General features: G+C 32.6%; 1 protein-coding gene across 7 annotated transcripts in view; it reads right to left on the bottom strand.

Moving 5' to 3' along the window:
* Positions 1 to 16,921, bottom strand: part of CPEB2 (cytoplasmic polyadenylation element binding protein 2) — a 62,885-nt gene that overhangs the window by 32,256 nt on the left and 13,708 nt on the right. For all 7 annotated transcript variants that reach the window (XM_045550394.1, XM_045550397.1, XM_045550392.1 and 4 more), the window contains 2 exons: positions 16,344 to 16,434; positions 2,521 to 2,571 (listed from right to left, as the gene is read on the bottom strand). In XM_045550394.1, coding sequence (XP_045406350.1) covers positions 2,521 to 2,571; positions 16,344 to 16,434 — 142 coding nt within the window. The remainder of the gene's footprint in view (positions 1 to 2,520; positions 2,572 to 16,343; positions 16,435 to 16,921) is intronic.

The following is a 16,921-nucleotide window of genomic DNA, read 5'->3' as shown; positions in this document are numbered from 1 at the left end:
TTAAGTAATGCGGCTTACTTAACCAATTGCCTAATAGTGAGTTAAATCTGTGATATACTAAAAAAAATCCTTAATAATTCAGAAAGGTAATCTATGTACTATAACACAATTTCTTTAATCAGTCAATAATATTTAATAAATACTTTGTATAGGCAGAACCTTATACTAACATCCCTTAATCCCACATTTCCTAGGGAGACAACATGCTGAGAATACAGTTGAATTACATGTACTTAAAAAAATAGCTGAAGAAAAATTTTCCCTTATGTTTTAGTGCCCTTCTTTGCCTAGTTCTCTTCAATAACCTTGAAGTTTACTAAAATTACTTAAATTCTTAATATTTCCTTATCTCACAAATATACCCAATTATATAATTCTTACTTTGCCTTTTAATAAATGATCCTAAATTAGTAAAAGAAATTTTCTCCCTTTGGATCAAAGTGTCTCTTTTCCTGGCCAAAACACATTTTCATGACCTAGTTTCATTATCTTTTTTTCTCCCCTAGTCCCTTGCCAGAAAAAGTTCAGAATTTCCAGTTGGCTTCCTGTACTGAGTATGAATCGTAGCTCCAAATGGCAGACTGCTGAGAGTGCTCACATAGTAATTTTTTATTTGTCCACAGATGAAACTCTTGCCTGAAATGTGATGAAACACTTTTCAACCTAACATCTATATTATTTATAAGGGCTTTTGGCAACTGACAAAATCAATCAACAATGTTTAGTTTAACCAAAAACGTTAAGTTGCAAAAACAGTATGACTACTAAGCTCTTTGCTTCCACATAACTGAAATATTTTATTTTGAATACATATCCTTCTGGATCATCCTTGCTTATTATCCACTCAGCGATTTAAAAACATCTGTGAAGGATCTAACAAATTATCTAATAGAGTACTTTCTTTCAAATGGACTTGAACAGAATATGTGAAATAAATGTAAATTTAAGTTTTTCAACAGAAACATTTTTCTGCTCTTCCAGAAGATAAAATAGAAATGAGAGTGATCTTTATTTATCACATAGAATGTTAAAACAAAAAGAAAAGTATTTAAGGAAGTTGGATCAACACATAAATAATCTATTGTTACCTAAATCTATCATTTTATAAGTCAACCCAAGGGAATATCAAAAATTATAAGCTATTTTCAGTTCTGTAAACTCAATTTCATCAGTATCATTTTTTGGTAATAAATTTAGAGTCCGAGACCAACTACTCAAATGATATGGTTTTTATATTACATAATAGAAAAGAAAGCTGAATGAAGATGTCCTTAAATGAAATTTCTAGTACCTGTCCAGTCAAAGTGTATGTAAATATCATAGTTGGCTAAGTTCACAAATGTGGCCTACTGAACCACCGTGAGGTCTGGCCTGCACATGGCTTCCACCTGGAGTGCACATTCTGGGCCTAGTCCTACCTTGACAATTCTGCCTCTAACCATCCTGAAATATCCTCACTTAAGTAACCCAGTCCTTAGACTAGGCTGGCCTGTGGTAGACAACTCAATACAGAGAAATGTTGAACAAACCAATCAATCCCCTCAATCTACGTCATCAATTTTTCTCTCATTCCAAAATCCTATCTACCCTGACAATCTCCCAGGTGGCCTGAACTTTATTTCCATTTTTCTGTCACTACAGTCTTTATTTAATATTAGTTTCACATGGTCTAGCTTTACATTGACCTTATTTTCAGGCTTTGTTCCCCAACTTCATTGCTATCTTATTTCAACAAAGCTTTAGTTGAAATAGAAGAGCCAAGCCATTCTAATGATATTATGATTTTTAAAGTAAATGCTATTTCTATTCCTTCCTCTTCCTATTGCCCTGCTCCACCCACCCTGATTTAAAAATACTTTTGTGAAGGATATTTTAATCCTCTATCCCTATTTCCACAATCATGGATGCATTAAGTACTGCGACTCTTTGAATAAGTTAATGTTTGTCCAACAGAAAGAAAACAAACCTTAATAAAAGTTTATTTATTCTTTTCCTTACTCTGGTACACTTTACTATGTAAACTATCTAGTTTGAATAAATTTGGTGTGATCACCGTATTTACAGAGTCATTAGTGTATTCCTTAAACATAAACACAAGTGCTACACTAAGTAACAAGTTCTTCTGCACTTTGCAAACATTACATCATTTAATTCTCATAATAAACCTTAAGACTGTATTCCCATTTCATAGATGGGGAAACTAAGGTCATAGTTACTTGCCCAAAGTTATACCTTAAACTTGAAAGCCAATATTCAAACTAGGACTGCCTCCAAAGTCTTTGATTACTGAATTAAAACCATACTATCATAAATGCACTTTAACAACTGCTTTGCCAGCCAGAAATGCTCAGAATGCTCAGATTTCTAATTCTGCTTTCTGTACAGGCATAGTTGTAGCTTTATTTTTTTACTTATAAAATGGTTACTTGTACGTATGGGGGAGGTTCAGGGAAACATGTATTTAATCATCTTTATTTCTATAAACCAATTAGAAACATAAAATGTTTTTATAGAACTTACCATTTAACATCAACAGATTGTCAGTTCCTGGATGTGGATAGTTCAATCGACCTTTAAAAAGACAGGAAAGGGTAGTTTGAAGATTATGGAGATACTTGAAAAGCAAAGAAAATTAAAAAATAAAATAAAAATGCTGAGTAAGAGAGAAATTATTTAGCACAGTATATTAAGAACTAAAAAGCTAATGTTTAACTCAGAGTATATTAACTAAAATTATCACTGAAAGTTGAAAATAAAACAAAAACAGTTAACCTTCGTTCCTAGATCATAAGATCACATTGTGATTTGGGAGCAATGCCAACAGAATAAAGCTTATTTGTTTTCTGAAACGTAAAAACAATGTAGGTATCCTAGTTTTTCAAACTTAATATGGGATGTGATTTGTTTTTAATCTTTTCAAAGCTGTTTGTAATTTTCTCTATAGATGTCTTTTGCCAAAAATAAAACTTGAAAGAAAGGAATTTATCTTCCTAAATCAAAAACAACTAAAATGTTAAAATAAAAAGTAAGCGGAAAAAACTCATCACAACTTGCCAATTAAGTCAATGTGGCCTTATATAGTCATATTTAGATAAAGAAATTTAATGAATGCATCTTAATTGTATTGTTACAAATGATAATTGGAAATTTAACTTGTACAAATGTTTATAAATGACTTAAAAATAAAAATACAAAAAATGAAAATATTAAAGTTTATAAGCACAGTAACATAGTATGTGTTTCCTCTGAGCCACTCTTCATTCAAAAGTTTTATGTTTATTAAATGCAGAAGGGACAACAGTACTACATACTGCCGTAGAGAAGAAAAAAGGTACACATGAAGCATACTGTGGTTTATCCAGAGTTTTTATATCATAACACTCATCTGACAAAATCCAACAGAGCAAGGATGATCATTATTTCTAGTCGATTAAAAAAAAACACAGGATTTTTCTCAAATGCCTGAATCTCTCATAGATTGTTTAAAAGGTATATTAAAACCTATTTAGAAAATTCCTAAAACTGAAATGTATGGAATTGTATTTTAGCAACTTTCAGCACAGACCCTTTAATGCACTTATTTACTCCCAAGTTTCATGCAGCATGACATTAGTTAATAAATGACCTCTTAAATAAAGTTGTCACACTCTAAAAACATACAAGTGAGTTTATTGTTGTGATACCTTAGCATGGAATGAGAAACAGGTGAATATGCACAGGAAGTACAAAATAGAAGGGCCAGGAAGCATAGCTTTCCTAAACTGGACTTGAGTAACACAAAACATTACTTTGAAGTGTCATAGCTTATTTTGGAAATGTGCCTATTTCTAAACATCTTGCTGCAGATGGCCAAATTTAGAGAACAATTTAAGGCCATGAAAAAAATTACTGTTATTTCTGACTTAACATTTAAAATAAAAAACTCCTACAAAAGTGGTAACCTCTATTGCTGTTCGGTATAACAAGTTAATTAAATCTTCCACACTGACAATGTGTAGGATGCAGAGGATACAAACATGAGTAAGGGAATCTCTGCTTATCATGTGGTAGGGGAGACAGACACAAATATAGTTTCAATAAAATCTGCTAAGTGCTAGAAGAGTTATGTACGGTATCTTATATTCAAAAAAACCATAGTGGCATATTTAATCAAACCCAATAATTTAGGCAAGACTTCCTGGAAATGTAAATTAAAGCCTTAACCTGAAGCCTAGTTCCACCTTGAAAGACACTCAATTTTAAATTGTCACATAATTATTCTCTAATACATTCATTGTTCACTTATTTATCCCAAGATACAGGTAACAAGATATATTCACTGATAACCGTTTTTTGATATCTTGGCTCTGAATGGACATAAAAGGCACACTATATGTAGAAAATGGAATAGAAAGATACCTATTTGCAAATGAACCTATATTTGTATATATGTTCTAAAATATTAAAGCCCTCCACATAGACAAGTCTTTCAATATAACTAAAAAAAAGTACTCCAAAATGAAATAAGCAAATTTAGACTCATTTTTAAGTTATCCAAACAGTTTTCCTCCACCACAGTGAAAATTTTAATGCATCTTGCACTTAATTTTTACAGTTTTACTTAGGATATTATTAAGACCACTTTCACTAAGAAACTGCCAATTGATAGCAGTAACTAACAATATTTGAGTGTTTACTATGTGCCAGAAACTTTTCTAAGTTCTTTACAACCAATTAGTTAATTCCAACAAGTCTCATGAATTAGTACTATTATCTTCCCATTTTAAGATGAAGACACTGTTATCATAAAAGATTAAATAACTTGCCTAAGGTTGTATCACTGGCAAGTAGCACTGGCAGGGATCCGACCTAAGCAGTTTGGCTCCACATTCTTAATCACAACTTACTATTCATAACACAATATAGAGAAGGGTACATATGGTGGGTTGTAGGATAAATTCATCTATTAAAAAAATTCACAGAATGATTATAGCATATTAGATAACAAACTTTAATATAGAAAAATAGAAAAAAACCACATTGCTATAAAATCCATTTGTCCTTATTGTGTAAAAGACCTGTGGCATAGAGATGGATAGTTGTACACTAATATCTACCTGTTCCTGTCAATAACAGGGCTCTCAACGTTAGATAGGAACAGAGCTGCCCAGAGAAAAAAAGCTGCACTTCCTAGCCTTCCTTATAGTTAAGTGTGCCTGTGTGTATAAGAACTGGACAATGGTATAGAAAGTAAAAGCCGTATGTGCAAGGGTCCTGGTTCCTTCCTTCCCTCTTTCCTATTTGCTAGAATGCACATGTGATAGCTGACCTGAAGAAGTCATATTAGACCAGAAGACAGAAATTGGGTGTTAAGGATAACAGAAGAACAAGATAAAAGGAGCTCGGATCCATGGAAATCACCATACCACTCTAGGAGTGTTAGTGCTTCTGTAAAAGAAACAAACTTCTATCTTATTTTAGTTACTTATGAGTTTTCTGTTGTCTCAGAAGAACCTAAGCTTACAAATAAAATCTTCTAGTAATAAATTCAGGAAAATTGAATTTTAAGTAACCAGATGATGGCTTATTTATTATTGTGGAAATATAATAAAGTAAACTAATTTCATAATGGTTCTATATATCTATAAATAATAGGTATGTACTACCTCTTGGTACTTCTTTTATATTAACATACGATTTAAAATAATTAAAAAATATGTATTTTTAGGTGTTCGCAAATAACTGGAAGACCTATAGTATCTTAAAAATTGTCTTATTAGTCCATTATGACTTTAAATATGAATTTGTATAATACATATACAGTTAGCCCTCTTTATTTTTGCATTCTGCATCTGTGGATTTAACCAACCACTGATTGAAAAAATTCGGGGAAAAAAAAATTTCAAAAAGCAAAACTTGAATGCTTTTGTTTTGTACACCAAGTACAACATTCAATCGATGCAAATGAAGTGATCTCTAGGCATTATATTAGATATTATAATCTAGAGATGATTTAAAAAGTATATAGGAAGATGGGTGTAATTTATATGCAAATACTATGCCATTTTATAAGAGACTTGAACATCCTAGATTTTGGGATCTCTGAGAGGTCCTGGAACTAGTCCTCTATGGTTATCAAGGGACTACTGTATAAAAGCCCTATTTTACGTTAGCCACTTTAAATGCATATCTGAGCAACTAAGAATGCTAAGAAACATAAAAACTGCATACACCTTATCATTTGTAAAGTCAGATTACCAGATTACATTTAGAATAAATATTTCGCCCTTCATCCTTTACCATTCTAACTATACTGGCCTCTTTGCCATTTCATAAACATGTCAGGCATATTCCCATTTCAAGATCTTCCTACTTCCTCTTTTTTTCTGCTTGCAATGCATTTGCCCAGATATGACCAAAGCTTGCAACCCTCACTTCATTCAGGTCTTTAAGAGATGGCATCACAGATCATCCTGCCTAAAATAGCAGCTTCTTTCTTTCTATTAGCCCCGTGATACTATATTTTTTCTTCATAGTACTATTATCTAACATTTTTAACTGTCTCTATACCTCTTTAAAACAAAGATCCATGAGGGCAGGGATTTTGTCTCTTTTATTCTCTACAGTATTTCTAGCATCTAAAACAGAGCTTAGCACATAATAGGTTCTCAAATATTTGTTGAATAGGCAAATGAAATATTTCATTCCATGCTGTGACCCATAGACTCAATTGAAAGCCTTAATGTGTATGTGTGGCATGGGAAGGACATTGTCTAGGAAAATGAAAAAAAATCACAGAACAAGACTTTACTTCAGCTTATTGCTAACTCCCTTAAGTAGTGGGGGGTAGAGGAGTGGGGAGATACTGCAAAAGTTGCTCGTTGCTATTTGCCAAAGTAGATTTTTCTCTTCTCTACAACTATTCTCTTTTCTTTAATGAATAAACGCAAAAAATGAACTTCAAAGCCCCAATATTCAGTTAATGATGCCAACCCATTTCTCATCAGTGATAAGAAAATTGTTAAAGAATGATGTCACATATTCTGCCAACTCTTGTCAACAGAAAAATAAACATTTAAATCACATATTAGAATCATAAAGAGCTTGGGTTAGAATTAACATTAGACCCGTTAAAAAGAGAGGCAGTATGGTACAGTCGTTAAAAGCACAAACTCAAGAGCTACCAGGTTCCATCACTTACTAGCAGTTGAAACACACAATTATTAGGAATAAGCCACAGTCATCCAACTGTAAAATAAGGGTAAATATCTACCTTTTAGTCATGCCAATTAACTACATTAAATATACAGATAGAGTCACCAGGAAAAGTGCTTAGATGTATCAAGTACTCAGTAAATGATATGTATGATATGCTTTATATTGTATATGTATATTAAACACACACCCTTGATTGAAGACATCTAATACTTCTTTCTTAAGTGCTTTAAAAAAAGCATTGCTCCCACTCATTTGATAGACTCTTCTAACATTTTTCATAATACATATTTCACCTTTACTGCCAAATCCAATTAGAAAAACAAGTTCATATGAAGTCTGGTAAAATCCACTTAGAATGTGGCCATTACCAACCTTGAATAACTCCAACCTCTGCTCAGATCCAAGGGGCAGGACAGTCATTCCTGACCTCACTCCCAAATCTCAATGCAAGCCTCATAAAAGCCTAAGAATAAGATCATACAAATGTAGAAAACACCCTTAGATCCAAAGTACCAGATCCCGAGAGCAAAAGAATCATTCCTTACCTACAGCTAATAAAAGCCATCACTCTACTTTAGATTCAATTGAAATTAATCTAGTTAACTCACTCTTAAATTAGGATCCTAACATAATTTTTGACCTAATAATAATTATAAATTCTAAGACTTTTATCCAATAAATACTAGAAAATATACTAAGAAACACCAAGGAACACAGAATAACAAAAAGTTTTGTTTCAAGTAATGTGTAATCACAAAAAAGGAAAATAAAAGATTAAACTTAAGTCATTAATCACCTGGTAAAATAATGTATTATCACATAGTTATTAAAATAAAACTGGTACTAATTAAGATATATGTAACTAATATGAAAACCAAGTTGAACTAATAGTTGCAAAACTTTTCACTGTAAAAGGGTTTTAAATTAAAGTAACGCTGATAACCATTACAAATAACAAATGGGCACTAAAACATTGCCAGTGGCAGTTGGAAACTGGTATAAAACTTATTAAGTTGGCAATACATGTTTGGAGCCTAAGAAATAAACATATGAAGTTCATCCTATTGGAATAAACACAGATAGACAAAGCTCACTGAATTTTATTTAAAATTTTGAAATACCTTAATGTCCAATTGTAGGGGAATGGTTATATAAACTATTTTACATATATGAATGCAATAAATATTTACAAAGAATATGAATTATTATGAAAAAATGTTTAATCATTCAACTAATAATTAATTAAGCCCCTCCTGGTACTAGGCATTATGATAGATGATCATTCAAGGTAAGACAAAAACAAGTGTGGTCACTGCTCCCATGACAGTCTTCTGTGAAAGACATACATTTATAAAATAAAAAACTATTGAATCTAAAATAAATGAGAAAAGTCCTCTGATTAAAAAGAAATATGATTCTCTAAGAATCTTTAACACAGAGTAATCTATTCTTCATAGGAGTGCCAGAAAGTAATCTATTCTTGATAGAAGTGCCGGAGAGTCTTCACTGAGGAAGTGTAAGTTGACTAGAGATTACACAGACTTCTAACTGAACGTGGAGGACTGAATACATGTGCTCACAACTGCTGCTTTCTGAAACCCCTAGACGATGACAGTTAAGAAAGTTTTAAAGAAGCATAACCCCATTAAGACAAAGAGGATCATACATCAAAGAACAGGATCATAGAACAACCATGTCATTAAATTTTGGGGGCTGTAAATGTGAATAGTTGACTGATAACTGACTTTGTAGACCAGAAATCACTGAAATAACAAACCTAAGCCAGTGTGTGTATACGGAAGAACATCAAGAAATAAGCCATTTACCGCAGGAGTTATCTGGATAGGTTCAGAAATAAGAAGCTCTGAGGGTAGAAATGGGGTAGAACTGAAAACAAAGAGGTTGACAATTGCTTGTTAGTTTTTAAAAGAGCCAAAAGACACACAATGCCCTTTTGGCTCCTCTAAGAAAGCTAGCAGCTAGGCATAGATAGAGCTCCCAGGCAGAAGACCGGAAGACGCATATCCAAGACCATTTCCCAGACCAAAACAAAATAACCCCAAGTTTGTACATAGAGCTTCCAATTCCCATTTTTGTGTCTTATATCTTTAAATATGAAGTGTACAGTAAAGGATCATAACATATTGCATAAAAGCCACCAACATGAGAAAAAAGAGAACACAACCAAAAAACAGAAAAAAGGAACTTAGAAGAAGCATAGACAATACAAGGAACTGGAAAAATAATCTTCAAACATTATAATATCCTCCAGAGAAATAAGATCAAACAAGAATAAGACATAATAGTAAAGTTCTGAGAATTGTTTTTAAAGAGGGTCTTGAAAATTAATCAGCAAAAAATTTTAAAATGAAAAACTCAATAGAAGAGTTGAAAAATAAGAGATCTCTATCTCTTCAAATACAAAAGACAAAACAATGGAAAAGAGAAAAACAAATGATGAGTATAGGAGGTTTAAAATTTGAAGAACAAGAATTCCAAAAAGAGGTAATATAAAAAATAAAACAGAAGAAATTATCAAAGAAATAATACCTTAAATTTCCAAGAACTGAAGAAATAAATCTCTGAATTAAGGGGGTCCAATGAATGTACAGCTCAATAAATAAAAGAAATGAATGAATGAAGGTATGTACATAATACCTAGAATGTAGGAAATACAAAAGTATAAGCACGTTATTTACAAATAACTTCTTAAAGAATAAGTTAAAAGAAAGTTCAAAGTGGCTACCTCTAAAAACAGGAATCAGAAGTGGATAGCGAAGGATGGAAAAGAAGACTTCTATTTTTTGTGATATAAGACTTATGACACTATTTGACTTTTTAATCTATGTATATGTTTTTTAAACTAATTTTTTAAAAAGTTAACCAGGTTGGAGGGAAGGTAAAGATTTGATTATTCCAACTATTGTACATTTATACACAGAAAAAGAAAAGAATGGGGAAATTACATGTCAAAATGCCAATTATGGTTATTTTACTTTGTGGAATTACTGATGATGCTTGTTTTTGCTAGAGTTTCCCAAATTTTCTTTAATGAATAAATACTACTTTTGTAATAAGAAAACAAGCATTTTAAAGATGATAAAATGCTATACTTTGGAGAAAAATCCTTCAGAAGAGATTCTCAGATATACATTTAAATAACATAAGCAGCTAAAATTCACAGGCCTTATTATCCCAAGTAATTGCTTTTATCACTGCAAGTTATATATAAAATATATTCTTTTTGTTGTTTTACTTTCCATTTAAAAGTAAGAGATATAAATACATTTAAAATCTTATGAAAGATGTTTTGTGGTGAATAACAGGCTTGCAGTAAGCACATATGTTTTGAATAAATAAATGATTTTAAGAAAACGCAAAATAGTTTGTCTGATGAGTTGTAGTTTTTTAAAAAGAAACTGCAGCCTGTCATAATTAAAATTATTTACCTAAATATTCAAAGATGTTTGGAAGAAATAACTCAAGTATGCTCTCAAATTTCACAATATAGTTGCTAATAAAGACAACTATCTCAAAATAAATTTTAAAATCTCTATTCATGACACATTTTAAGTTTATTAAAACAAGAACTTTTACAACCACATGTTCATAATTTCCTTTTCAATCTAGATATATTCCCACCAAAGACAAAAGTTAAACTCTTGTAAATTGTATTTTTACTAAGATGAACTTAATTCTGAGTAGTTGGAGGGTAAAGTATTAAGATTCCATGTATAAGAGTGATCATTTCTTAAAGTCAGAATACATTTAATAAAATAAATAAATACATTTAATTTAATAAATAAAATGGCTTCTATAAGTGTATTTCAAAGTTAATAATGATTTTTTCCTTCCCATCAAAAGCTAGTGGTCCACAGGAAAAATCAACAAAGGGGAAAGAATATATAAAATTCTATTTACTTTGTTTTAATAAAAAGGGAAACATTTTATTTAAAAACTAAGAGCATACACAGTAATCCTGTCTCACTTATCTTTTTAAAAAGACATTCTAATATATGTGATTTTCTTCTTAAGTTTTTTCTTGGCAATTGTGAAAAACTTTGACTCCAGGAAGCACTAGCGGCTGAAAGAAAGTAAACTCAGTTTTGAGAAATGCATTCCTCACTCCTACAGGGTGAATACAGTAGGGCTGTGGAAGAGGAGTCCACATGACTACTCTGACATGAGTATCACTGGTATTTGCTTTATTTTGCATGTTGTTATTAATATTTGAATAAATGCCATTAAACCTCCACAGTTTTTCACAGATATCTTTACCTTGCTCTCCTATACCAGAGTTTCTCCAGGTGAACTCCTTATCCAATATGCACTACCCCCTCTAAGAGTGGGCTTTAAATCCTCCATGGTTAACATGCTTTCAGAGTCTGAGAACCTCTGTCCCAGACAAAAATTCTCAAGTTCTAAAATGTAAGTTCTCACATTGGAAAATTCTAGAAATTTATACAAGTTATTTGGGACTCTGTACTTTAATGTTATAGGCCTGCTGAAGAGAAACAGAGGGAAAAGTGGAAAAAAAGAAGAATGAATTTATTTGATACTAACCACAACTACTTAGTCCCTTACAGTAGTAATTCCTTATTTTCTTAGGGAATATGCCAAGCTTCTTTCTTTAGGAGTCTTAAAAAAATATGAGGGTAGCCATCAAGTAATAAAAATGACACTAGACATACAAAAACATAGTAAATAAAAGGTTTTAAAGGCATCCACTTCTGAACATTTGTTGGTGTAAAATCACGTTCTAAATCTTTTTTCCTGAATTCCCTTTAATTGTACAGGAAACACTGGTAGAAGGCATTATTACCTGCTGAGAAAGATCTGCAAAGAACTTATACATAGGCTACATTTCTACTACCTACAGTTTTCAAATCAACTTTTATGATCTGAAATTAAATTTTTTTGTTTGTCCTTATACTTTGGAGGAGGATATAAGCAATTTTTGGCAAAAATGTTTACACAGTAAGACCTTTTTACAAGTTGTTGGGGGCAGGGAGGGAAGAAGGCTTAACAGTAATCACTGTCTTGTTCTTTTATTTAAAGGAGAATGCACTGACCCACACATACATAAAAAGATCCGATCATTTAAAATAGGTATGCAAATATAAAACTGCAAAATTATAAAACAGTACTTTGCAAAGCATTATTTGCTTTAACCATTAAAAAAAAAAATCCATGCTTGTTCTTCCTTTGAAAAGCAAAACATTTGCTAAGAATCAGGGCAGTCATCAGAAAATAGGATGTTAATGGAGAGAAACCACTGCAGAATAAATAAAGCAGATTGGTCAGTGCCCTCATACTAAGGAAAGTATATAACAGTGTGTTAGTGTTCACCAGCAAGGGCAAAAGCCAGCACATACTGGACAGTGTTACACCCAGTCAGCATCAGGCAGCCGTAAACAAGCTATGCCAGGACTAGCCTTCTTTCAGCTCCTCAAATTTGACATTTTATTCAATGCTTTTGCACATGCTGGATCCTTTGTTTAGGTGACACTTCCCTCCAATATTTTTCCATCATTGTGCTGCTCCGGCTTCAGGTCCCAGCTTCCATTACTCCATATCTAAATTAGGTACTTCCTCTCACTTATTTTTCTAAACACCTCATAATCCCCTCCGTAGTATTTCTAACACACTGCAGTTACACGTATATTGTGTTTGTATAAGGTCTCTCTCTCTTTCCCCAGGAGGAGGCTATCCAGTCAATGAAGGCTTGGACCATGTCTGTTTCACACAAGGTACAGTCAGCGCCTAGGACACTGGTGCAAAAGCCAGGCATATTCAGTGGAAAGTAAGTTGCATTCAGAGTTTTGTCTTTTGGTTGCCATCACTTCACATGTGTACAACTCCAACAAGACTATATCCTTTCCACCTACTATGCCAGACCATAAAAACTTTAACATGAAACAATGGAGATTCCCTACTGACCTGAAAAACCACTGGGGAGTAGGGAAATGGAAATGTTGTAATGAAGTGTTATGGGTGTAAGTGGGGATGAGAGGGTGCTTCTGTTAGTAGGATCACTCAGTTCTCAGGCCAGTAACTTACCACTTTCTTTGCATTCTAGAGATTTGTTTGACTGCTTTTCTTCCTACTGGCATTCTCACCTTGACTAGTTTCTCTTTTCCTTTAGGCTTAGGGTAGAATCAAACGTGAATTTATAGCTCTGCTTTTCAGCTCTGTGACAGCCAGCTTCTATGATCTCTGCCTCCTAGGATTCACATCTCCTGAGCAGCAGACTCCTCCCACATTGAGCAGAGCTGACCCACGTAGCTACGAGAATGTTGTGGAAATGGTGGTATAAGACTTCTAAGGCTAGGGCATAGAAGACACTGAGGCGTTTGCTTTGAGCCTCATCACTCACTCTGGGGGATACCAGCAAACATGCTGTGAGACAACTGCAGCAGCCCTGTGGAGAGGTCCATGTGGCAATGAGCTGAGTTCTGCCAACAGGCAGCCAGGTGAGTGAGCCATCTGGAAAAGGATCCTCTAGGCCCAGTGCAGCCTTCTGATGACTGCAGCCTCAGGAGATCCTCAGCCAGAACTAACCAGTTAAACTGCTCCCAAATGCTAACCCACAGAAATTGTGTGAGATGATAAAAGTTTATTATTGTTTTTGAGCTGCTAAGTGTTGGGATCATTTGTTATGCAGCAACAGATAACTAATATAATTTCTCATCACTCAAGTTCACAGTTTTCTAGACATTTTTACCATTAATATACGGGGAAATAAAGAATTCCTTTTAAAAATTTACCCTCCAATTTCCCTTCTCCTTTTTCATTAGATCTAATAAGGAACATACACACACAAATACAGCTGTTTTTTTTTTAATTTTAAATGAATATAATAATATTCATTTAATTTTTAGGGGGAAATAAGAATTTTTTTGTATTAAATGGAGGACAAGGTTTCCTAAAAGGGATGAAAAGATGAGACAGAAGAGATGAAATAGATGGTCAAGTGCTGCCCTAATGCTCAGAAATGGAAAGAAGGGAAAACAAACACAGGTGCTAACCCTGGCTGGTTTCTTCCATTTGCCACAACCTTGCTCTGGCAGATTCTACTAAGGTCCAGCCCAAAGAAAAGTAATGATCAGTGTGTGGAGGAAGAAAATATACAATATGATATATTGGTAGCAGAGTTCGTATTAGGAAGAAAAGGAAGAAAGAGCTGTAAGTGGTAGCACTCAAGTACGAAGATAATCTTAAATAGGACTATGATAGTGATTCACTAAAGTATCAGTTTTGTTTATTTTTTCTATGTAGAGAAGGTTTTTCAAATGAATTTTTTTTCCTTTTAATTCCTTGCTGTAAAACATGTAGAACCTAAAATACTACAATTAGAAACAGAGATTTGTCACCATGATGATTCCTAAAGGTGGTGGGGATGGTTTTCCCCCTCCCACAGCCAAAGATAATTTTTCTAACAAAAGAATTTTGAATTCACTTGAGATTTTTAAAAAATTATTAAATTACTCTTAGCCTTATGCTGCTTCCATTTCCTGTTCAAGGTCCTCTTTCTAATTTCCCTCCACTTTTACTATAACTCACACTAGAAAAAAGAAAAACTAAGATAATTAATAGTGCAGCAATGAATATTTTCTCTAACATCTTCAAAAAGCCTTTTATAAGAAGACTGAGAGAAATAATGAAAAACTTTTCATTATCTACTGGTAATAGTTAATAATCTTGACTTTATCTTGTATTAGAGTTTCTAAGAATTTTCCTTCTTAAGAAGTCAAGGAGATAAATAGAGGGGAATTCTTAATCATAAACTGCTGGCTTCCATTCTTAAACAATGGATCTAAGACAAACATCACTGGACCTGCCACCAAAAAAGTGAATAAGATCCTTTTTTACAGATACTAAAAAAAAAAAAAAAAAAAAAAAAAAAAAAAAACTAAGCTAAATTTTGGATGGAAGCAAAAAAACCCAAAACAAACAAACAAAAAAATAAACTCAAAACCCAAATTATAACTTTATTAGTTCGTATGGAGAATTACCATTGGCAGACATCACCTGCAACCACTAATAACCCCCTTAGCTTCTCAAGCTCCTTAAAATAAAGGAATTAGAAAGACAGAGACTCTTCTACAAGCAAAATCCAGCAACAGAACAAAATGCTTAGATATTTGGTCAGTATTATCAACTCAGCCCCATACCACCACCCTTCTGCCAACACTGAAGTTTCAGAGTTTTTAGGCTAACTCTTATAAGAGAATTCTTACTTGGCTTTATAGAATTAAAAATATAGAAAGTTTACAAAGCAATCCATGATTTTAATTCAATGAGAGATTTTGAGCCAGAACCAAACAGTTAAGCCGCTCCTAAATTTCTGACCCACAGAAACTGTATAAGGTAATAAACACATACTGTTGTTTTAAGCTGCTAGACTTTGAGATAATTTATTATATAGCAATCGATAACTAATATCTCTTATGACTCGACAGTTTTCACCACTGATATAAAAGGCAATGAAATATGTTGTATAAAGATATATTGCATAAAGACAATAAAATAATTCCTTTTTTCATTTTACACATGAAATATGTACAGAAAATAAAGACAAGTATATTAATCAATTTCTTCAGATACTATAAATGATCAGTGAAGACTGCTACTGCAAGATCAGTGGGCTGATTATTTTTCCCAATTTGTTCCAACTTTTATGAAGAACTGTTCTTTACTTCAAAGAAGCCGCTATAAAATACTCCCCCCCTTTCAAAATCCTATGACATAGAAGAAAAATGACGAAAAAGGTTAACTTAGGACAATTCTAGCTTGGAATCACTGTAAATTATGACTGCAAGTATTCTAGGGAATACATTTTAGTATGTCTGTACTTGAAAGAATTTTATAAAACTGACTAGTGTACACTTTTAGATTAATTCTTCATCCTCTGGTGAACTGCAGCATATTGCTAAATAGTGGATTTTTCTTAAATTATGAGGTAGTTTCACATTAAGCAACAAAGGAAAAAGTATGACATTTCATTAAAACAAAGGTTCCTATTAATAAATGGATAACAGAATTTTATAGTTGATATAGGTGCTACTTATTATTCATTTGCATATAAAAACTGATAAGAAAAGCAGACAAATTGGTATATAATTGTTTTTTAAAAAGTCACCTACCCTTAAGAGGATCATGCTCTGCTCTCATAATATCAATAAGAGAATTTTCCAAAGAGTGCATATTCAAACTGTCATACATTCTACTTCGATCCTGGAAGAGCAGGAAAAAAAAAAAAAACTATAAATCTTTTGCAAAAAGCAATTAAAAAATATTATCTAAATTCTCTTACATCAAATAGGTTACCTGGTTAATATTACTAATCAATTTGTATCCCAAGAAAACACCAAAAACTAAGGATTTCATGAGCTACAATATCACTTATATCAGAGGACAATATTTTCAAAACATTTATCTCCAAAATCTTATATTAAACATCATCTAATTTTATTGGCAGTTTTAATGCAATACAGCAAAATAATTCCTACTGTCATTCTCTATAAAGATTCCTAAAACATTATACACCCATAAAGCATTTTTAGTTGTTTATTTAACTTCTAAACTTTTCTCACATATCTAGGAAGACAGACACTGGCACCTGGAAAATAAAGATTTTGGGGCAAAGAATTCCATAATTGCACCATACTTTAAACATCTATCAAACATTGCATGTTATTTAACTTAATAGTTTGAATTTCAC

Source organism: Lemur catta, chromosome 4 (genome assembly GCF_020740605.2).
Source record: "Lemur catta isolate mLemCat1 chromosome 4, mLemCat1.pri, whole genome shotgun sequence".
Classification (NCBI taxonomy): domain Eukaryota; kingdom Metazoa; phylum Chordata; class Mammalia; order Primates; family Lemuridae; genus Lemur; species Lemur catta.
This window is presented reverse-complemented; position numbering and strand designations above follow the sequence as displayed.